Raw genomic sequence first — 23,974 nt, 5'->3', positions numbered from 1 at the left:
TGCCGACTGAATGACTAAGATCAACCCCCTCTTCTTTCACTTTCAGATCCTTTGGCCAAACTTGAACGTGCCTCTCTCTGTGTTTCAGTTCAGTTTCAGCATTAATTTTTCTTTCTAATAATAAAGCAATCTATTTTAAGGGCCATTACCACCGGTTCAAATATAATAATTGTCACCAACTCAAAAAAAAAAAAAAAAGTTCTCATGCAGTAGAATCCTTTCCAAAAGTGGACTGAAATTTGGTAACCAAACCTGGGCTGGAAGTTTCAAGGCTTTTGCTGACAAGAGATGCGACTCTTCTGTGCTCCCCTCCCCAAGGAGTGCGACTGTGCCCCGTACTCTCCCACAAGGTGGTGACCGAAGGGCCGCCGTGTTCCAGAGCAACCACAGGCAATGCCCGCCGGACAGGGTGCCCACGCTGCAGGCCCGCAGCTCTCCCGGGACAGCTGAGGACCCCAGCCACTCTCACCACTGTTCTCGGTTCTGTTCTACCCTTTTCAGTGCTCACTGTGACCCACGAACGCTGAGTGTGCTTCACGGCTGTGACTAAGGGGGAGAAAAGTCCCTGCTGTCTGTCAATCTGCTTATCTTACAAGTTCCTGGATGGCCGAGCACGCAGTGGCCTCCGTTCCCCCAGGAGAGCGACCGCCCATGTGTCAGCGCACACGTACCCCGTGCTGGTGGCGAGGTGGCCAGGGTCCCGCAGACATCGAGGAGGCCAAGGGCGACCAGAGCAAAGACAAGTTCACAGTCAAGGGCACAGCTCCGCTCCCAGGACACGCCATCCGCGTGAGAGGGAGCGCACGGGACAGGGCAGGGCAGGTCCCCACGGAGCACCTGGTGCATCGTGTCACAGCCTGAGACGCACGTCCACGGGAACTAGACGGCGATGAGGCCAGAGAGAAAAGCCGGGGAGCTGGCAGCCACGCAGCCCCACCCCGGGGCACCAGCACCAGGGCCCCTGCCCCGAGGAAGAGCCCGAGGGTCTGAGGTCACACCGCCCAACCCCCTGAGCAATTACGCACGTGAAACGCGCCTCCCGGCAGCTCAGCCGCCCGAACACGTGCAGCAGAAGCAGAGCGCCCCTGGGTGAGAGCTCCCTGTGGAAATGAAGACCAGGGAGCCCTCCTGCCCACAGCTCACCACCTCGCAGAGTCCAGAAACACCATGCAGAAAACAAATTCACTGGACCATGGTCACCGTGCTCACACTGCCCCGCCATCCCCGCCAGCGGGCCGCTCTCATCTGCTACACGACACCGTCACGTCCGGTGGGCAAAGATGAGCTGCGACCTCCCAGACCTGACCCCGCAGATCCACGTCAGGGCCGAAGGCAGACGCCGCTCTTTCCCGAGGCGCCCTCGGCGGCGAGCGCCGCAAACTTTCTCCAAGGCCCTGCGGGGCGGGGCCCCTCCCTCCACTCATCAACACCTGCTCTGGTTTGACGATGAGAGTCGGGAGAGCCGGCCGGCGTCACGAGAGACCCCACACGCCCAAGAGTCACATCACGATCACTTAGTGACCACACAGCCACACTGTCCCGGCACCTGGGGGAGCGGCGTCCCAGGCCCAGCAGACGACAGGTTTTGGACGTGATCGGGGAGGAGGGGAGGGGTCATGGGTGGAGGTGCCCTTGGGAGGTAGCGGAGGGCCACAGGCCCGGCTGGTTTCAGAGACGCCCGCGCGCCAGCTACCGCCTCCCGTGGACAGAACCCCACGGCCCGCTGGGGCAGGTCGCCGACTCCCCTGATGGACAGACGAGCAAACAAAGGCACCGAGGGGTGGGGGACCTGCTGGTCGCTGACGGGGCCAGGACAGATCCCGGCAGGCCGGGTTTGTGGCGGGCTGGGTGAGCCGCGGAGGACGGTCCAGGCTGCTGCTCCGCCCCTGCACCCGCTGCCTCCTCGCTCAGCAGCCTTCCCTGGGCGCCTCCACGTGCGGCCTTAGATTAAAGGATCCTCGGGGCTGGATTATGTGACATCACCGCCACCCGCGACACCAATTCAGAACAGGAAAAGGCCACAAGGAGAGGGACAGACTTAAGTGGCTTCACAAGAAGGGAAGAATTTGGATTTCCAACGAGAGCGAGGCATTTTGAGGACTAAACCTATAGACCAGTTTTCGATCTCTCTTCAAGCATTACACATTTTCTCCTACAGCATAAATGTCACAAAGTACTTCTCCACTCCAAGACGTGTGCCCGAGACCTTGTCACCAAGACAACAAACCACGGCCTCGAGCACCTGCCACCTGCCACAGCCCGTGATGGCAGGTCCACACCTGCCCCAAATCCCACGGGGGCGACGGAGGGGAGCACGGCGACTGACAGGTGGACTCTGGGTAAGCATCCTCCCCCTCTGCATGTCCACACACCCCACTAGACATTTGTAGAACAGTCTTCCAGTTTCAGTCAAAACAGGCAAATCTTGAAGGTAGCTACTTCTCAGGCACCCTACCCAACCCAGGCAATCCCCAGTGGCTTTTCTCATACAGAAAAAAATTTGTCTTCTAACTCCACAGAAACAGAAAATTCGTCCGGCAGCTTGATGTTTCAAGATCGTGTTCGTGAAGCTCCACGAGGCGGTGGGCGGGTGGCACCCAAGCGCCCCAACCACCTGGAGGCCATAGTCCTGGTCACAGCACACAGGCGACATCACTCAGGGATACGCCAGAAGCTTGGATTTTTTGGTGTGAAATCTCCTGACTTAAAATGTTGACTATAATTCGAAAAGGAAAAGAAAACCTCACTGGACAAGTCAAAAAATATCTGTGGGCCAAATTTAGCCCAAGGGCGACCCATCAGCAGCACCCCCCCCGCCCCCCCCCCCCCCCCCCCCCGTGAGGACAATCTGTAGTTACTCTGACCCTACAGATTACAAATAAAATTGTATCACCCATAATGGCTATCATTTCACCCAGTCTAGCCTGACACACAAGAAAAATTTAAGTGAAATTAGATTCCTATCACTTTGGAAACAAAGTTGGAAACAAACCAACATAGCTCCTCTTCGATGTTTTACAAGCTTGGTAAGGCTACGCAGCTGCCACTCCAGGGTTATCTGTCTAGAAGAAGAACGGCAAGTCCTACAGACTTATCAACAGCAGGTCACGTTTCTATGAGAACAATAATTGTTTCCACTGAGTGATCTATTTTAATAATTAAATTTCCATTTGTAACTATTTCTTATTGGTTTTTTGTTTGTTTTGTTTCGTTTTTGGCCACACCGCACAGCATGATGCAGTATGTTAGTTCCCCGACCAGGGATCTAACCCATGCCCCCTGCAGTGGAATCGCAGAGTCTTAACCACTGGACCGCCAGAGAAGTCCCTTACTGGTTTATTTCAATAACACAATAATTTCAAACAAAACTGTAAGTATATCCCAGTTACTTTAGCCCCAAAGTTCCTGATGCGCAGATGAGGTGCCGGTCAATTAGAATTTACTTGACCCAGTACAATGTGGCCTTCGACCCTTGTCTGCACACCCGCAGTGGCCAGCACGTCACCAGGACGCCAGCCTGGGAGGGAAGCTGGTGTGCGTGTCCCATGCGCTGCAGGGGCCCTGACCGTCTGCCCACCGCTGCAGCTCCGGCAGCTACCCGAGGCTGCTCACAGGAGGAACCCTCCCCCCAGCAGCCTCCCACCTTTTCACCTCTTCTGACCCGAAGTCGAGCCTGGCTCACAAGCCCACCTTTCCTCACTCTGGCCAAAGAGCAGTCCCCACTGTTGACCAGAAGGACCGACAGTGGATCCAGAGTAGAAGCCAAGGCTGGAAGTGGGCCCTGGCGCTTCCCAGCTATGTGACCTTGGGCAAATGCCTAGCATCTCTGTGCTGAGTTACCTTCTCTGTAAAATGGGGACACGTGAGAATGAAAGGATTCTCACCTAAAGCGCTGAGAAGAGGGTCTGGTGCCCGGCCGCCCCATGTGTGTTAGCTGTTCTTAGCGCTCGCCACGGCAGGGCACAGGTAACATCTCTTACTACGACTCGGGTGCGTGGGTCTAAGTGTCCTCAGAGGTAATCCTGTCCGAGACACTCTGTCCCCTTAGGCTCAAGAAACTCCAGAAGGTGGCAAGTGCCAGCCAGGGACTGTACAGGCCCTAGGAGGGAAGCACGGGATCTACAGAAAAGGGCAGGTGCAGGCATTCAGATAAGGGACGGGGGGGGGGGGGGGGGGGACGACACCAGAGGACGAGGGAGGGCACCAGGCACCTTTCTTAGGAAAAGCGGCCCAACCAGTTTAGCTGTTTATAGTCAGGTTTACGGGGAGAAGCAGCAGGGGGGCGGGGGGGAGCTGGGGCGGTGGGGGGGAGCCGGCAGGGCAGGCCAGGGGCCCGCCTGGAACCCCACGGGCTCTCTGAGTCTGTGGGCTGAATCAGTGTCCAGCTCAGTTGAGTCTATTTTTAAACCTTTCTAGATAAACCTTTCTAGATCATTCCAGGCACAAAATCTTTGGAATCCTTAGGCCCTAAAATACTTCACGATGTACTTTTCTCTTAGAAGATATTCAATTATCAGGTATATCATGGTTTATGCTAAACCTTAACACACGTGAGTCACCAAGGCTCATGAGTACCCATTAAAAAGCCCAGGCACTGCGCCCGAAGCTGCCCCACCACGCTCCACTCACGTGCTCAGCACTGCTACGGGCCCACCCAGCTTCAGACAGGGAGGCGGTGCGGGACAGAAACCCCGCCCTCTGGCAGGTGTGGGGAGGCCTCTGAGAAACGACGAAGTTGATATACATGTTTTATCAACTTATCCAGTCATAAATGCTATGGAAAAGGCAGCGGAGCAGGTCCACTGGTTTCCTGAGAAAGGCTGCACAAGGCGTGTGGCCAGAGAGGAAGCCGAGACGCGGGGACTGCTGGGGCCACAGGCTGGCGGGCAGGGAGGGCGGCCCCTTTCCACCCAGGAGCCGCTGCTCACACACAGGCACACGTGCACACGCTCCTGCGCACACACTCACACACGTGCACCTGCCCTTTGAATGGGGCGTGGAGACAGGATGCAGACCCCACACTGCTGACACTTCACTGTCGTCCCCACGTGAAGAAATGTCATCAACCCCGTCCGGAAAGATAAGGCATCACCGTGTCCTCCTGACTCAAAACCCGGAGACCAGAGCAGCTCCCGCCCATCCTGAAACAGTCCTGCCTAAGAGGGACTCGCTACCACCTTTGTCGCACTTTGGCCTTTGACCCCGGCCACTGCGGGGAGAGCCCAGCAGTCCTGGGGCACCAGCGGCCTAGCGACCTGGCCAAGCGTCCGGCTCCAGGTGGCCCCCGGCCCTGCCGCCCTCGGGGCTCTGCTCCATCAGCACCTGCGACAGGACTGGACCTGGCCCTTCAGGAAACGCCTCTGCCACACCTGCCTGGGACAGGGTTCTCCTCGGGTCCCCAGGCTGTAGGTTCAGGGGACGGGTTGCACTCACCCTGGACCTGCGGACCGTATACCGTGGAGCCAACTCTGGCACAACTGCATTTCCACACCCAGGAAACAGCCCGTCCCCGATTCCCACTCGCACAGCCATCGGCTCCTCCGACCACGTGCTACCCCGTGTGAGCACCCCCAGCCGAGTGACCAGGGGGCGTGCGGTGCCCCCGCCCGCGGCCGCCGGGGGCTGCAGCCAGAATGACTCCTGCTCCAAGAACCCTGCTCTCCCCCCACCTGCCCGCCAGGAAAGGCAGTGGGCGCTGCAGAAACGGACCCCGGCAGCCACGTCCTTGCAGGGGCGTACCCCAGGATCTCAGCGCCCGAGCTCTGGAGCAGCCCCCCCACCTGCCACCTCTGAACTGGGGACAACACCAGATGGCTCCAAGGGCTCTGGTGAGGATTACTTGAGGCGGTAAGCACAGCACTACAGGCACGAGAACGTCAGTCTGGACAGACACAGTTCCGACCAGGATGAAGCAGGCGCATGACCGCCTATCCCTCCTCTGATGGTGACCAAGAGGTCTGGACAAGATGGGAGGGAGACAGTTAACCGAAGGCGCCAAAAGCAACGAGCGGCGGGCCAGTGGCCGGAGCAGCACCCACGCAGAAGGAGCGGCGCCCTGCAGTCTTCCAGAGCCTTCCTCTCCTCTCCATCCCCAGCTCTGAGCCAAGGGCAGCCTGAGAGCTAGAACGGCTCGCTGGATGCGGACAGCGAACGCCCAGCCCTCTGTCCAGAGGAGCCAGAGCGTGGCCGGCAGGGCTGGGGAAGGGCGTCCTGGCTCTGCCCGTGAGCTGACACACGCCGGGCTCCCTCCCGGCCTCCGTGTGCTGAACCGCGGGAAGCACAGAGGAGCCTTGGGAGCCGAAGTGCCAAGTGTGCCAGCTCCCCGGCCCCAGACTCACCCCTGAGTGACAAACACCAGGGTGGCCCCCCGCGGCGTGAAAAAGGCCTTGAGAGCTGGACTGATGTGGAAACCCCTCCCACAATGTGAGACCGACTTGCCGTCTGTGTACAACCAGGCTGAGCACCTGCCTAAGAAAATTCTCCAAAGGACTTTGATGGGACCCAGAGCCTTACAAAGAAATATGAAAAATGTCCAGGGTACAAAATTAATCAGCACACCAAGAACCAGAAAACGCTGCCATGCCCAAGGGAAAGACAGTCCACAGACGCCCGGCCTGAGATGACCCAGATGTCGGAGGCACGAGACAAAAACTTTAACGTGGTCGGTATAACCGTGCTCGGTGAGGTACAGCTGAACATTCTTAAAATGAACGGAAAGATGACAGAAGTTCCCAGGGGAGAAAAATAAACTATTAGAAGGAACCAAATGGAAGCTTTAAAACTGAAAGTACAGCATCTGAAATAAAACATCCACTAGCTGGGCTCAGTAGCGGAGTGGGGGTGACAGAGGAAAGCCAGTGAAGCTGAACAGGTCAGTAGGAATAATCTGTTTTGAATAACAGAGAGAAAAAATATTTTAAAAAATGCACAGGGACCTTCCACTGCTGAGATGATGGACAAGGTGTGCTTTTCCCTGTTCCTCCGCTGAGCCATGTGTCACACAAACACAGGGAGACTCTGAAAGGTGGGGAGAAGGAGGAAGCTGGCCGGGGACCTCGGGACCAGGGAAGGACAGGGGGTGAGTTCCCTGGGTTTCCTTTTGCCTCATGCGTCCCAGATTTGAAGAATCCAGCAACCCGGAAATGCCAGTGGGTACAAACCAAAAACCCCAACAAAGAGTGCCCTCTCTGGCCAAAGGACCAGGGGAAGGACAGCCCAGTAAGACAGGAAACTTCTAGACAAACAACAAACACACAGAAAACCTGGCCCCATGCCCACACGCCAGCAAAGTCCACCTGGGGGCCTAGACTTCCACCCTCAGGGGTGTAGGGAGGCACCCGACACTCCCCACCAGGGTGGCGTGAGGGAAGGCATTCAGGGAGCCAGGACTTTCATCCCAGCCAGCTGGTAACGAGCCTCGCTCCCCACAGGGGTCGGTGGAGACAAAGAGGGAGTGGACTTCACCTTCACTCAGCAGTAGTGGGGTGGTGTCAGGGGAGACCTAGGGGAAAGTCAGGATTTTCACCACCACCCACCTCCACCCACCCAGGTGTCAGGAGACCCTTGGAGAGCAGTTGCGAGGCACCCCTACCCCTTCCAGCCAAGGGGGTCTCTGTGCAGGCCTAGTGGGGGGCCGGAAGTCCTAGCCCACCCAGCATCAATGAGGAGCCCCTCCCCCCCCCGATTGTCAACAGGGCCGAGGGGAACCTGGACTTCTTCCCCCACCTGGCAGTAACTAGTCTCCCTCTTCCCTGATGCAGCAGTGTCAGAGAGGGCAAGCTAAAAGAGGAAATTTAAATAAGATCCAAAATTTCATAACACAGTACCAAAATGTCCAGGTTTCAATCTAAAATCAATCACCATGCCAAGAACTAGGAAGATCTCAAAATGAGAGAAAAAAAGACAATTGCTGGATGCCAACACTGAGATGACAAAGATGTTAGGATTGTCTGACAAGGACCTTAAAGCAGCCACTGTGAAAAGGCTTCACGAACAATTACACACTTGAAACAATTGAAGACATATAAAGACTCAGCAAAGAAAAAAGTCTTAGCAAAGAAGTAGAAGACATAGGGACTTCCCTGGCAGTCCAGTGGTAAGGAATCCGCCTTCTAATGCAGGGAATGCGGGTTCGACCCCTGGTTGGGAAACTTAAGATCCCACAGGCTGCAGGGCAACTAAGCCCATAAGCCACAACTACTGAGCCCTTGCGCCTCAACTAGAAGGCCCGTATGCCACAAACTACAGAGCCCACGTGCCCTGGAGCCTGTGCACCACAACTAGAGAGAAGCCTGCATGCCTCAACAAAGATCGCGCATGCCACAACTAAAACCCGATGCAGCCAAAAATAAATAAATAATAAATAAATCTTTAAAAAAGAAAAAAGAAATAGAAGATATAAAGAAGATCCAAATGGACATTTTAGAACTGAAAAATACAGTAACCAAAATAGAAAACAAACAGGTGGACTCAACAGCAGAACGGAGGGACAGAAGAAAGAATCAGTGAACTGGAAGATGGGACAACAGAAATGACTCAAATTGAACAGCAGAGGAAAACAGAATTAAAAACAAAAACAAAACAAAAAAACACAAAACGAACAGAGCCTCAGAGACCTGTGGGATTATAATGGAGGATCCAACATGTGTGTCACTACAGTCTCAGAAGTAGAGAAGGAGAGGGGCTGAAAAAGTACTCAAAAAATAATGGCTGAAAACTTCCCAAATTTGATAAAAGGCATAACCTCAAACACGATTAATCCAAAGAAATCCAGTCCAAGACACATTACAGTCTGGATTCTGAAAATCAAGTACAAGGAAAAGAATGTTCACATCAGCGAGAGAGAAACTACACCTTACCTACAGGTGAGAAAAATCTGAATGACAGTGGATTTCTCCTCAGAAACCATGGAAGCCAGAGGAAGTGGCACAATATTTTTCCAGTGCTGAAAAGAAAAGAATGGTCAACCTGGAATCTTACACCCAGCAAAAATATCCTTTAGGGATAAAGGAGAAATTAAGACATTCTCAGATGAAGAAAAACTAAGAGAACTTGTTGCCAGCAGACCTATCATAAAAGAAAGGATGCAGGAAGTAGAAATGAAGTGATAAGAGTCCTGGGGGGGAAAAAAAAGGAAGAAAGAACAGAGTAAGCAAAGATATGGGTAAACACAATAGGATTTCCTTCTCTTCCTGACTTTTCTTAATTATGTTTCCGGGTGGAAGAGAAAATTATAACACCAATGTGGTTCTAAACCCATGTAGAAGAAATAATTAAGACAATTTCATTATAAAACGGGAGAGTAAAGCGATGCAGAGAGGTAAGGTTTCTGCACTTCACTCAAACTGGTAAAATGGCAGCACCACAAGATTGGGATGAGATACATATATATAGACCAATATCTTGGGCAACCACTCCACCTCTATACAAAGAGGTGCACTCAAAAACAGTACGGATATTTTACCACAATAAACAGCTAATAAAAAAGATGAAGATAGGGCTTCCTTGGTGGCGCAGTGGTTGAGAATCTGCCTGCCAATGCAGGGGACACGGGTTCGAGCCCTGGTCTGGGAAGATCCCACATGCCGCGGAGCAACTAGGCCCGTGAACCACAATTACTGAGCCTGCGCGTCTGGAGCCTGTGCTCTGCAACAAGAGAGGCCGCGATAGTGAGAGGCCTGCGCACCTCGATGAAGAGTGGCCCCCACTTGCCGCAACTAGAGAAAGCCCTCGTACAGAAACGAAGACCCAATGCAGCCATAAATAAATAAAAATAAATAAATAAAATTAAAAAAAAAAAAGACGAAGATATATAGACAAATGGAATTCTAAAAAAATATTTTTAAGTAATTCACAGGAAGGCAGGGAAAAACAGAGAAACAAAAACCAGAAAACAAAAAATAAAATGGCAGACTTAAGCCCTAATATATTTACATTAAAAAGACATAGATTGGCTTACTTAATTAAAAAACATGAGTCAACCCTATGCAGTCTAAAGAAACTCACTTCAAATCTAATGATGTAAGCAGGTTGAAAGTAAAAGGATGGAAAAGACGTGTGGAGCAGGAGTGGCCGTGTCAATCAATAAAGTAGACTCCAGAACAAATACAATGATCAGAGACAGAGAAGGGCATTACACAACGAAAAAAGGGTCAATCCAAAATGAAGACATAGCAATCCTGAATGTGAATGCACCAAACAACAGAGCAGGAAAACGCATAATGATGAATAATGGTTTAGAGCAGGGTCGGCAAACTGCAGGCCAAATTCAGCTTGCTGCCCGCTTTTGTAAATAAAGTTTTATTGGCACACGGCCACGTGCATTCACTCTCATGCTGCCTACAGCAGCTTTTGTGCTAAAACAGCAGAGCTGAGAAGTTGTGACCCAGAGTCTAAAATAATTGCTATCTGGCTTTTGAAGAAAATGTTTGCTGACCTATTTTAGAGTAACAAATAAAAGTTAACCTTGGAATTATCTCAGATTATGATATTTATGACCACGTTCGCCTACTGTTAAGTCATGTAACCTGACCATAACTGAGGCAGGTGCCTAGAGAGACAGATGGCAGGCAGGACTGCTGTTTTCCTGACATCTGCTTTCGAAACCACAAAAGCCGGTACATCTCTTCCGACGGTGAATCACATGCAAATCTAGAATGAGATTCTATTTTTTTTTCTGAAACAGGTAGACAGGATTGCCATTTATTTCCTATTCAAATATACTGAGATTCCTCCTATCAAACTGTGCAGGTCGTTAGCTTTACATCATCTGACACTATCTACAGCACTTTTGACTTTCTCACAGGGCATAACTAAGACACATCAGGGGATACTGAAACACAGGACTACAGGATCTGTGGTGTTTATGCTTTAGGGGATTCTGTAGAATTTGTGGGCTTTACACAAACCATTCAGCTTCCCAGCCACTTCCAATGGTTTTAAACCCACATCCTCCAGAGAAAAGTCAAGGTGCTGGGAGAGCAAACAGCAAAGCAACCACTCCCCCCCATGTTCTCCTGCCAGTGGCAGCGGTGACCCCTGGACATGCTGCATCCCACACAGCCAGAGCCCAGTCCCGAGGCGGCCTCCGCTCACCACGTGGCCAGGGGCAGGCCACACCTCACCTCCCATATGCGGCCATCCACACAGGGTTATTCAGCACCTGCCGTGCACAGGCACACGAGGAGCCCCGGGAGAATGGGGACGGGGACATGAGGAGGGGGTCATCAGTATCTTAACAAACACACAGAAAATATATTTTCTAAAGCCTAAACCACAGTTCCTTAAGTACCTGTCTTTTTCCTTAGGACAGATGATCAAATGTGGCAAAGTCACCAAACTATACACTTAAAATGTGTGAATTTTACTGTATGCAAATTATGCCTCGATAAAGTTCACATTAAAAAAACCATGTTTTAAGAGAGTAAACAGTAATATGCATATTTGCACAGAAACAAACACCAAATATTCACTGTTGAAGGTTAAGACTAAGGGTGATTCTTTTTCTGTGTGCTTTCTGTGTTTTCTAGATTTTACTAAATCAACATGAGTTACTTTTGTAAGCATTAAAAAACTTTTTAAGTATCTGTGGCTTCCCTACCTTTTGCTGGGCACTGCGTAGGGGTGTTGGGGACACTCTGTAAATACAGCAGTGACCTACCCAAGGAGCTCCCCATCGGCCCTGGGGCATCCCAGGCTCGGGGGGAGCCGCCAGAGGAAGGGGAGGGTTTCCTTCACAGGTGGAGCCTGGGCACTGCCCCACCCCACCCCAGGGTGCCAATACACTCCTCCCAGCCCCAACTCTAAAGGAACACATCCAGAGTCTCTTTTCCTGAACCCCGGGGTACAGCCCAGATGCAGTTTCAGTCTGTTTCAAGCTGAACTAGCCCGACCCACTGTGAGAAGGCTGGGTCCGGGTTTCCTGTGTTCAGTCTGCCCCACTTCCGACCAGGCTGGCGCCCCGGAGCCTCACAGCTTCCTTAAGAGCAGCTGTTCCTGGGTCCAGACAACGCTGCCCCCTGAAATCCGGGTCCCTCCTTTGCTCTCAACCACTGAGCCCCCTCACACATGAAGGAGCGTGGGCCTGGATTAAAAGCTAGCTCCCTTCTGTACGTTACAGTCAATTGCAATCAGTTCACAACTTCCATTTTTCCCGTCTGAAAACAGGAGCGAGGCTGTGGAGAGACCGAGCGGGTCAGATGGAGCGGCTGCACCCAGTGCACGCGGCTGCCCCGGGGCAGGTCCCTCCCCTGTCCTTCCTCGAAGGTGATCTCAATTCACTCCCTGCCCCATCAGTCTGTTTTTGCACAACCCTCCCCTCCCTTCCCTCCGCGGCCAAGCCACGGTCCATCCCGGCAAGCAGACACACCTGGGACTGCGGGAGGCTGGGTACTGCCACTCTGTAACTGAATCAAATGTCCCGTGGACTGCTTCCCGTCTCCCTACTGCCAGGGCTGCTCTCAAGCATGGAATCATCTGACTCAGACGCCACTGCCCTGGGGATGCAGCTATGAGGAAAGCCCCGAGCTCCGTCCCTGCACTGCTGACCCAGCGCTTTCCCAGGGTGGTGGGCTGCACAGGGGCTGCCAGGGCTCCCACAGCCCCGGCCTCTCCGGGGAGGGGACCAATCTCTTGCATACCAGTCCCCGTACAAAAGGGCCTTCACGGTTTGTAAGAGTGAAGCAACCACCGTCCCAGGGAAGAGGGCAGGCAGCTGTGCCAGTGAGGAGCCGCCCCGAAGCACGCCGCCCAAAACCGAGGATCTGGGGACTGGAAACCATAACGGCAGCCGGCTGAGGATGCCCACGCCGAAAGCAGGCAAGGAGTGACCTCCCCACCGAGACGTCCCGGACGGGCGGGGTCTGTCCAGTGTCCACATGGCCGCTGTGGCCTGAGGGAGGCCACACCACCCAGTGCACAGCAGCTGGAGTTGGACCCACCACGCCTCAAACCAGGGTTCAACCACTAGTTGGGCCGGTTTCTGAAACTCTCTATGTCCGTAAAATACAGGAGAAGCTGCCCTGCAGGAATGCATCATGTTTGAATGGGATACAGGACAGAAGCACAGTGGCTGCGCCCAAGTGCCCCACGAAATGGCAGTGCCCCATCCTTAACCCGAGAGGTTTACAGGAAAGCTCAAAAGCCCTCAGGGACAGGCCAGGCATGACCTAGTCGTGCGGTGCCAGGAGGCCGGAGCATGACGTCCGAGGAATGACATGTCTTCCCAAGGGGACAACAGAAAGCTGGTAGAAGGGTAGAGTCTCAGACCCCCGGCCACAGATAAGCTCTCTGCAGACCATGCTTCTGGTGATGCCGAGGCTAGAAACCAAGAGTCCAAGACCACCCTTGACCTTGGCCCCAATTAACCGGCCAGCTCTGCCTCACCTCTCCCCCACCAGCAGAGCCACACAACCTGTGTCAGAAAGCACCCCCAGACCCATCGCAGCACCCCCGACTGCCCCCAAGGCATCTGAAAGCCATCCCAAACTCAGAACATCCACCAGAGAACCCTGACCTACACACCCCACCCCCCAATAATTAAAAACGAAATCCCTGCTCCTCCTGCAATTTCAGTAACTACAAACCTGGAATTCACGTTCCCCTGGCGCTGCTCATTCAGTACAGGCAGGCCCAGCCCTGCTCACCACCACTCCCACCTGCAGTCCCTCCTCTGTCTGCTCTCCTCCAAGCTGCCACAGGGATCCTTTCTCCAGGTTAAGATGGATAAAGCCCTCCAGGGGTCCCCATCTCAGCCCATGCCACCCAAACAGCCCCGTTTCCCCTCCCCCATCTCCCTCCGTTCCTGCAGTACCCCGTGGACCTCCGGCCTTGGCATTTGTGGCCTTCCCGCAAGGACCATCTCTTCCCAATGTGCACAGGTCCCTCCAGGGCTCTGGTCCAATGCCCCCCTGCAAGTGAGGACTCTGGGACCCCCTGCACCACAGCGACCTGCCCCCACCCTGCAGGGCTCTTCTGAGACATACACGCCCCTGTGTTCCCCTCTTGTCTCTCCCTCTAATGGAAAATGCTCCATTGCGGCAGGGACTTTGTCACGTGCACTGAGCAGAGGCGAGGATTACCGCCGCGCCCTTCCCGGACAGGGCCTCAATAAAACATTGCGAAAGACAAATGAATGAGATGGAAACACACCCACACTCGCCAGCCCTGGGCTTCCTCGCCAGCCATGGACGCCTCCCCCTTCTCACTGTCCAAAGGCGCCTCCGGTAATCCTCCTCCTCCTGCCAGGGGTCAAATGACACCTCCTTGATAAGCCTCTGCCCACCCCTCTGCCGCCGCCGTCTCGGCCCAGGGAGCCGCTGGCCCCTTCTCCTTGGGAGAGAGAGTGCCCTTTTTAGTTAAATTACACTTCTCCAAATCGGAGGGCCTCCGCAGGTCCTGTGTCCAGCCTGTTGCACCAGAATTAACACCCACACCAACCCCACCAGGGAGCACATCCCAGACAGAAGATCATGAGCCTGTCTTTCACTTTACAACAGGAATTCCTGACCCCGCTCTGGATCCCCGCTAACGAAAAGCATCTGTACTCGGGTTAAACTGAAACCGAGTGCGGGGCGCCGGCACTCCCTCGGGATCCATCCGTAATCAGTCTCACAATCGATCCAGATGGTGCCTTTCAGATACTTGCAGGCCGGTCACGGAGATGCGGCCCCGTCCAGGCGACACCTCCCGGGCCGCAGACCTCCCCCGCCGTCACCACGCCGCGCCTCGCCCTCCGGGGTCGCATCCTCGCCGGGACCGCAGGCGCCCGGGCTCCGGCCCTCCCCGCCGGCACCTCCCCCCACCCCCGCCCCCGCCCCGGCGCTCGCTCTTTGTCACCCCGGTCCCGGAGTGTACACACTCTCGGCGCCCGGGACTCCTCCCTGCCAGCTGCTGCCGAGACCCCGGCCCCCATCTCCGGGCCTCCGGTCCCGGGGCCCCCGCCCGCCGGCCTCCCCGGCCCCTCCCTGCCCCGCCACCCCGGCCGAGCCCGCGGGCCGGCGGCGACACTCACCCGCGCCGGGGGCGCCGGCTTCGGGCCCCGGGCTCCGCCACCAGCGCAGCAGCGCCCGCGCGGGGTCCAGGCTCACTGCGCAGCGCTGCTGCTTCACCCACAGCACCGAGCGCAGCGGCTCCGCGGCCCCCATCGCGCCCAGCGCCCAGGGCGCCGCCGGGTCGGCCGGGCTGAGGGCGCCGGGCGGGCGCGCAGACGCCGAGGGGCGCTGGACCGTTAGCGGCCCCTGGAGCCCAGCCGGGTCGCGGCGGCGGCTGCAGCGGCGGCGGCGGCGGCGGCGGCGGCGGCGGCGGCGGCGGCGGCGGCGGCGGCGGCGGCGGCGGCGGCGCGGGGCGGGCGGGGCGCGCGGGTGGGCGGCGCTGCGTCACCCCGTACGCAGAGCGGCCGCGGGGGACCAGGCGGGGGACGGGGAGGGGGCGGAGCGGGGGAGGGAGAGGGGGTCGGGCTTGGGAGGAGGGCCGGACTCGGGGCACTGAGAGGGGGCTGGACGGGGGAGGGGAGGAGTCGGCCGGGGGAGGTGGGCGGGGCGAGGGGACGAGGAAAGGCCGCGAGGGGGACCGGGCGGTGGGACGGGGAGGGGACGAGGAGGGGGACGGACGAGGTGGGTGCCGAGCCGAGGAACCAAGGGGGGGTCTGGGCGGGGGGACCTGAGAAGGGGGTCGGGCGTGAGGGGGGCGGGGAGAGGAGGGAGCAGGGAACAGAGGAGGGGGCGGGGGAGGGGCCGGGCGATCGAGGAGGGGCCTGGGCTGGGGTCGGGCCGCGCGGACCGGGTGAGCTCGCCCGGGCGAGTCCGCAGGGCTTCGCTCTGGCCCGAGGAGGTGGCTTCCCCTTGCCGCCGATCCTGGGGAGCGGGCCGCCGTGGCCGGGGGCGTGGAGCTCAGTAGCGCCTCCCTGGTGGGTCGTCAGGACAGGCGGGGGCCTCCAGGGGCGCCGAAATGCTGCCTGGGCGGTCGTGCGGGTGTGGAGGAAGCCCACGGGCCTTGGGTGGGCTCCGCGCCCCACGCCTGTCCTCCTGCGGCCGCCCTGGGCAGCTTGACTTTGGGCGTCGGGCGGCGTCTTGGATACCCCGTCCTCTCCTCTTGAAGGCCTGGCATGCACCCTCTGGAGGTGTGGGCTCTGCTGGGGCCAGCATGGTACCGGGCACCCTCTCCTCTGCTTAGAGGCCACCCTCGGGACCACCCAGGGAGGCAGGTGCTGCAGCACCCCTACACTCCTAAGGGGGCAGTTTTAGGCACTGGGGAGTGAGTGCCTAAAACTGGGTCAAAGGGCCCTCCCGGGCCTGCACACCTAGGTTGTGGACAGATTCCCCCTGAGGAGGTACGTCCTGGTCACAGGTAGCAGAGGTGTGGCTCAGAGGCCTGCCAGGGTCCAGCCACCCTTTACTGCCCACTGGAGTATGTGTCTGGGCTGGGGGCTGCAGAGAGCAGCTAGGGGTCCCGCAGCCCCAGGTTCTCATGGCCAGCCAGCCTGCAAGGGGAAGATGCTGGAGTATAAGCGGCCACCAGAGGGGAGGGGCCTGCAGGCTGGCAGGCAGGGAAGGCTGGCTGGAGGAAGCAGTCTTCCCCTTAGGGGCCTGGGAGGAAGCTGGCGGGGGGCAGGCAGCTGAGCCCTGCGCTCCCCTCCTGAGCAGGCCCAAGGAGAGGGGGGCTGCTGTTTTGAGCACTTTGCTGAGGCATCACCCTGGTGCCCCCGGATTCTCTTCCTCACCACCGTGCTCAGCTCAACCGTCCCCTCTCCACAGGGGACCTTCCCTGACACCCCCTGCTAAGTGCAGCACCCAGCCCAGCGGGGCTCCAGCCCTGCTCTCAGAGCGCGTGCGCCCCCTCAGCGGATGGCGGAAGGGCAGGCCTGCGGCCTCGCTGCCCATGCCTGGCACTGGGGAGCCACAGGTACAGGTCTGATCCTGCCAGCTCCCTGTGATTCACTCCCGCTGGGAGCCCAGCCCCTGTTCAGGCTGGGTGCAGGGAATCAGGAGCCCGGATAGGGCAGAAGGTGGGGTGTGAGTTCTAGCCCCTCCCTTGGGCAAGCCGGGCCTGATCTCCCAGCCCAGTAGGGCTGATGGCAACAGGGCTGCTGGTCTGAGGCTCCGAAAATGTGGATATGAAACGTGTTTGGAAATCTTGCACCAGCACCAGGCGGGGGGCTGGTAACACACTGCTGCACGTGAGGAGGGATGCCAGGAAAGGGCCGGTGGGCAGGGACTCAGAAGTGCCAGCCTCCCTGTGTGGCCTCTCCCTGCGGCCTCCCTGGGCTGCGCCCCTTCTGCCCTCCTCGGTTACTCACACAGGATCCTTGAATGCCACACGTCAGCTGATACAATCCTGTAGCCAGGGGGGCGCCCAGAGAGGACTCAGGCCCCCTCCCCACCCCCACCCTCAGGGCGCTCTGTCGGGGAGGCAGCAGCGTCAACTACACAACGCTGCTGGGGCCCCGAGGGACCCCCACCCTCCTCACTTGACAGACTCAAAGTCCATAGGCCAGGCCAGGGGGCTCTCAGTGGCTGTTATAGGCTGCATTGTGACCCCCTAAAATTCACATGCTGAAGTCCTGACCCCCAGGACTTCAGAACGTGAGTGGAGTTGGAGATAGAGTCTTTACAGAGGTGATTAAAGTATAATGTGGCCTTGGGGGTAGGCCCCAATCCAGTGTGACAGGTGGCTTTATAAGAGAGGGGATTTGGACACTCAGAGGGACCATGGGTGATCGGGCACAGAGGGTCAAACACATGAAGAGGCAGCAAGAGGGCAGCTGTTTGCAAACCACAGAGAGAGGCCTCAGAGGAAAACAACCTGCTGGCACCTTGATCTTGGACTTGCAGCCTCTCCGAACCAGAACTGAGGAAATGAATTTCTCTTGTTTCAGCCACCCAGTCTATGGCATTTTGCAGCCCCAACCAACCGCTACCGCGGCCTTCCACCCCAGGGGGCTGTAGTCCTTGGTTTGGCCGGGGAGGGGCCTGGCCAAGGCAAGACCACATGCTTAAACCAGAGGGAGAATTTATTGAAATAAAGGCCAAGTTTTCAGAAGACGTGCTTCCTGCACTTGAGCTGGATGGGGAGAGGGTTGGGCAGGGGGTCAGGCCCTACGTGAGGGCTGTGGGCCCGTGACTCTGAGCACAGAGCTGGGGGCATGGAAGGAAAGAGGCGGCTTTGCCCCAGAGCAGCTGCTAGGCCCCTGCTGCACGCCAGGTCCTGGTGGGCCCGTCAGGAGCTGGCTGCAAAGGCAAATCAGCAGAACAGCCACCAAGAACCTTCAGAAGGCTGGGGTGACTCAGCCGTCTGCGTTCAGAATGTGCCCCGGGCTCCCCTGCTGGCCTTCCAGCCACCTCACCTCTCACCTTTCGCATGCTGGGCCCTGGCCAGATGCCCTTCCCACGTGTCTGCCTGGGAAACCCCACCAGCCTTCTCCTTTAACGCGGCCGAATCCCTGGGCAGCTGGCTTCATGGGGCTTCCTCGGGGCTGCCCGTCCATGGCCTCATCTCCACACGCGGCACCGCAGAACCTGTTGCGGTTCTGGTGTGTGCCCATTGCTGGCCATTCCTCCACGGGGCCGAGCTGTGCCCCGGCAGCCAGCTGGGCCCGAGAGCACAGGCTCAGCCCAGCAGCCTGGAGCCCCGCTGGGTCAGGCCCTGCCCTGCCACCTGTCCCGTCCCGTGTCCAGTCTGCAGGCTTGGGCTGCTCCCTGGTGGCGTGACTGCCCTACAGCCTGAAGTGGCCAGCTGGTCTAGGCTGGACATCTTGCCCAGCGTTGGCCACCGCCCCCTGGGCCACGCTGCGCCTGTCCAGGTTACCTCACATGCGGGCTGCCTGCACCCTGAGGTCCAGTCTAGGCCCACAGCATTGCCACCCAACGCCCACAAGCATCCCGCCCACTGCGTCATCCCAGCCGGAGGCCCACTGGCTTCTGCCCACAGAGCCCTGGCCGCTAATGGGGACCTGGCGCCGTCAGCACCTCCTAGCACCATCCCTTCCATGGCCTCTGACCTACTTTCTCTCTCCCCTGGGAGCCCCTGGCCGCATTGACTGTGACAGCTCTGCTTATCTTCCCAGGCTTCCTCCCCATGAACTCAGCATCGGACTTGACATCACAATCCTGCTGCGTGGGGGTGGGAACGCCTGCACCAGCTGCACACCGGCTGCCCGCAGCGCCGCCCTCTGCCCTCCATCCTGCAAGAAGAGCTTCTAACTTCCCGTCAAGGTTGACTGCCTGGAAGAAATATCCCAGGGAGGGTAAGCTGATAAGTTACAAAATGCACATCCCTGTGACCCAGACAGCAACCTCTGGAAGTGGGATTTATTTGCCCCGTTTTACACATGGAAAGACTGAGGCCCTCAAAACTAACCTGGCCTGTTCAAGTTCTACAGAAAGGTAACTAGCTCAGTGGGAGCCCCAGGGCCACACTGGTGTAGGAGAGTCCGAAATATGAGAACAGGGGGCACACAAGGGCAGCCTGCACCCCCAGCAGGTCCTGCCCCAGGCACTCCAACCAAGCCACCCTCCAGGATACACAGGGCTGTCCTGCCTGACGTGCTCTTGTGGGCCCCATCCAGATTCCCAGAGACTATACCGCAGAGGCTGGACCTGCCCACCCGGGAAAGCCCCGAGCCTGGGCTGGCATGGAGGGTGGCCCTCAAGGGTGGTGGCCAGAGGGTGGATCTGAGCTGGAAGGGCCAGTCGGGCGCGACCAGCGGAGAATAATACCACAGGTGGCCGAAGGATCAGGGCTGCTCGCAGACCTGGGCACCGTGGGAGCAGTGCACCCAGGGGAGGGCCCGAAGGCCAGGATCAGGTTTGGTCTGCACCCCCTAGGCTCCCCAGGCCTGCTCGGGTGACCTGCCTGGGTCGGGTGCTGAGAGGGTGCCTGGCATTGCGCTCTGCACCAGCTCATCTAATCTTCAAGGTGACACTGCTCTGCAGGTGAGAAGACCGTCCCAGTGAGGTTAGGACGTGGGCCAGGGTTATCCAGTAGCGAGGGGTGGAGCAGGGAATGACACACAGGGCTGTGGGACCCCGAAGGCCGCCCTCGCACAGTCTGGCCGTCCTGTCGGCAACATCCTGGGTTTCTCTCCCCGTGGGGAGTAGGCCTGCCTTGTCTGGGGGATGCTGTTTGCTTAGCAGCAGACCGTGCTGGGGAAAAGGCCAGCTCCCGGGGGATGAACTCTGCAGAGACTCCGCTCCCGTCTCCGCAGCTGGAGGAAAGCTGGCTGGCTGGCTGGGGTCCTCAGAGGCGGGGAGAGCTCAGTGAGGGCGGTGGGAGGGGCACCTGCACGTGAGCCGCGTCCCCAGGTCGGCAGCAGAGTCCACTTCTGGTTCATGCAGTACGGCCTTGACTCCTCGGGGATGGGAGCTGCTGCAGTGTCCAGCCTTGGGCCCCGGGGGAGGAGGACCCTGGGAGGTTCCCAGCCGGTGACATCTATGGCCCAGCATGCAGCCTGGCTGAGTGGCCTTTGGTCGGGTGCAGTGGGATGTGGGGTGGGGAACACGTGACCCGGTGTCCAGGGCTGCCGGGGACACGGCGGAGGTGATGCTTGCACAGGACAGCCGTCAACTATGGTCTTCAGACGGATCGGGAGAGGCTGGATAGCATACCTGGCATGTGCATTTGCCTTTTGATATCCGAGGTCTGTAAAATATAAGAGGAAATTGCAAAGGCTTGGGAGACAGGTGATCTGATTCAGCCACAGGGTGGGGGAGGGCAACGGTAAGTTCCATGAACCGGGGACAGGAGGCAGGGGATGGGCCTGCACCCCGAGTAGAAGGAGAAAGCCTGCTTCTGCCAAACCCAGGCGAATGCAAATAATACCTTCTGGAGGAAAGACGATCTTAAAGATAAAGAATAAACAAACACAATCTGGGTTCAATCCAGAAGTTCTGCCGCACAAACAAAGAATCTACTATTGAGTCCAAAACACAATCCAAAAAAACAAAGGGAAGAAGAATCAGTAGAAACAACATGCATTGCCAGCCCACCTTAGAGAATGATTGCAATCAGCTACTGCAGAACCAAGGCACACCCGGCAGTGATGGCTGGCCAGAGGACGCCGTACGTGGAAGGATAGGTGGGAAGGAGACCAAATAAAAGGCGAGCTGGAGAGCTGCACCCTCGCACACACGGTTTGTGTAGCAGAAGACAGAAAACCAGGGAGGAGGAGGGCATGAACCATGAACTTAGGGCGCGGGACTCAGGTCAGGGAATCTGGACCAGCTCCCTCCACCCCCTTGACAGATGGAGACACGGAGACCAGAGAGGGGCAGCAGCCTCTGAAGAAGTCCAGGAAAGCAGCCGTTCCTCTGACTCAGGGTCACTGAGCCCTACTGTGTGCCAAGTACTGGCAGGTGCAGGGACCCGACCCCCGGAGCAGAGCTGGGCAAGGGCTCCTGCACAAAGCTCCCTGTGGGCCTAAGGGGGAAGGATGAAGGTCTTAAGAGAGGCTTGCCTTTCACAATTTGCAGAGCTCAGCCAGGAAACAGAGGGAAGTCACAAAGCCCTGCAGTGGCAATGATACCCACCTTTAATTGACAGCCTGCTCTGGGTCAGTCGGGACTCAGTTCACGGCATTCCTTGGAGATAAAGCTAATTGCGCCCATTTTGGAGGCTCAGAGGGACAATCTGCTACTTGAGCTGGGAGTTGAGCGCTGCTTTATCTGAGCTAAAACATATGCACGGTCTGTTTCTAAAGGCAGACTCCCATATCAGGAATCAGAGAGTGCCTGTAAGATCTGTTTTTGTTACGGAAACATTCCAAAAATCCTCAAACAACCAAACCAAAAGATAAACAAGAACACTTTAAACCCTTTCTCAGATGCCTTAAAGTCCCAGGGCCCCTGGAGCTTTGTTTTCGTGTCTGGGGTGGGAGGCAGCTCAGGTCATTTGCTTGCCAGGCTGCCATTCAGGGTGAAGGTGAAGGGACTTGGGCAGACTGTCTAGGTTTAGGGAAATGTCTAAGTCCTGCATGTTATCTGCAGGACTCCTTACAGGAAACCGCTGTGATTTTAGGAGCTGAGATTAACAATTGCATCGAACCCTGTTAGAAGGATAAATACACCAGGGAAGGAAAGGGCTGTCCAACAAAACTCCTGGACCATGTTGATCTTCCAGCTTTCACTCAGCAGCCAGAGGGATCCTTTTAAAATGGAAATCCAGGTTTCTTCCTAATTCCTCCCCTCTGCCCCCAGGACCCCCTGGCTCCTGCTCCTGGCTCAGCTCCCCGGGGCAACCGGTCTCTCATTTCTTGAACAGCCAAACGTGACCCTGCCTCTGGGTCTTTGCTCAGAACTTTCTTCTGACCCTGGACCCTCGACCCTCTGCTGGTTGCATGGCTCTGATCTCCCTGCCTTCCAGCCTGCTTAAATGTCCAATGAGAGTGAGTCCCATCTGCCCCCTCCCTTAGGCAAGCTCCATCCCCTGCCTCTCTATTCTTCATGAAGCATCTATCACCACCTAATGCTGTTCTAGATATTTCTTTGCCTGTTCATTTAAGGCCCATCGTCCACGCTGGGATGTGAGCTCCACAAGGCAAGGCTTTGTGCTGGACCCCCAATGATTACATGTATATAAGATATGAGTACAGTCATGGAAACTATGTGTTGGTTGACCGTGGTTATGAAACTGTGCACCTCAAATTGGGACTTGAACCAACGTGCCGGGACTCGAACTGAATCAAAACCCAGATTGGGACTTGAGCCCACACGGCTGGGACTTGAACCCAGCCAGACCCCTGACTGGGACTTGAACCCACACAACTGGGACTCAGACCCGGCCCAAACCCACAGTCTTCCAACTGAGATCACACACCTGGTTTCAGGACTTAATGAAGCTCAGGTTCTTGATGTCTCATCGCAGAAAGAATTCAGTGAGAGACAAAGTGATGATAGGTAAGAAGTGGATTTATTTAGAGAGAAACACACACTCCACAGACAGAGTGTGGGCCATCTCAGAAGGTGAGAAAGGCACCAGGGTATGGGGTTGTCAGTTTTTATAGGGGTGGGTAATTTCACAGGCTAATGAGTGGGAGGAGGATTCCAGCTATTTCTGGAAGGGGCAGGGATTTCCAGGAATCGGGCCACCGCCCACTTTTTGATCCTTAGGGTCACCTTAGAACTGTCATGGCGCCTGTGAGTGTGTCATTTAGCTGTGCTGGTGTGTTACAATGAGCATATACTGAGGCTCAAGGTCTAGTGGAAGTCAACTTGTCCACTATCTTGGACCCATTTGGTTCTAATCAGTTTATGTCATGTCCTCGGGCTGTCTCATTCTTTCAAAGGTTGTGCCCTGCCCCCTTCCCTCCTGTTTCAGTTACACAGAGAGTCCTGGATGGATTAAAACACGGATCTCAGAGGTGTATCTCTGGCAGAGGCTGCTCTGGAAACAAAAGTGGAAAGGGCGAAGCTGGGGAGATCAACACGCTTCCCTCCCCTTGGGGCCCCTGGTGACCTGCCCTGTGGTCTAAGATCCTGCTGGAGGGACGACTCGGTGACATCCTCCCCGATCGTCCTGATTATCCGCTTCCCGTTGTCATCGTACCTCAATGACTTCTGATGGCATCTCCGTCACTCTGCATATTTGCCCATTTTGCCTTTCCACTAGACTGTGCCTCAGCCTGATTACTACCCCCCTCCCCCGGGTACACTGGGAAAGCCAGTGTGGAGCCTGAGACCAAGGCTTGCGAGCAGGCGGTTTACGTGGGGGGAGAGGGCCTGGGCACGGGAGCAGGGGCCTGGGCACAGGGTCCAGGTCATGAACCGGTCATGGGGCTGGCCACACATCCACGTGATCACGCTCCATTGTGCTGGTTCCAGGAGCCCGGTGGGTTGAGCCTCAGGATTGGCCACCCCACTTTCACCCCCAGGGTCCCCTCCTGACCTCAGGTTCTGCATTTGCAAGAGTCTAGCCTTTTTTTTTCTTTCTTTTTTTTGGCCGTGCCACGTGTCTTGCAGGATCTTAGTTCCAGACCAGAGATCAA

The 23,974-nt window shown here is 56.7% G+C and overlaps 1 protein-coding gene across 1 annotated transcript in view; it reads right to left on the bottom strand.

Moving 5' to 3' along the window:
• CERK (ceramide kinase) overlaps positions 1 to 16,142 on the bottom strand; it is a 52,645-nt gene extending 36,503 nt beyond the window's left edge. The window contains exons 1-2 of the mRNA XM_057556530.1: positions 16,076 to 16,142; positions 15,011 to 15,298 (exon numbers count right to left, since the gene is read on the bottom strand). Coding sequence (XP_057412513.1) covers positions 15,011 to 15,298; positions 16,076 to 16,142 — 355 coding nt within the window. The remainder of the gene's footprint in view (positions 1 to 15,010; positions 15,299 to 16,075) is intronic.
• Positions 16,143 to 23,974: the final 7,832 nt, after the last annotated feature.

The sequence above is a fragment of the Balaenoptera acutorostrata genome, chromosome 11, assembly GCF_949987535.1.
Source record: "Balaenoptera acutorostrata chromosome 11, mBalAcu1.1, whole genome shotgun sequence".
Classification (NCBI taxonomy): Eukaryota; Metazoa; Chordata; class Mammalia; order Artiodactyla; family Balaenopteridae; genus Balaenoptera; species Balaenoptera acutorostrata.
The sequence above is the reverse complement of the archived record's forward strand: the minus strand, read 5'-3'. Positions and strand labels throughout refer to the sequence as shown.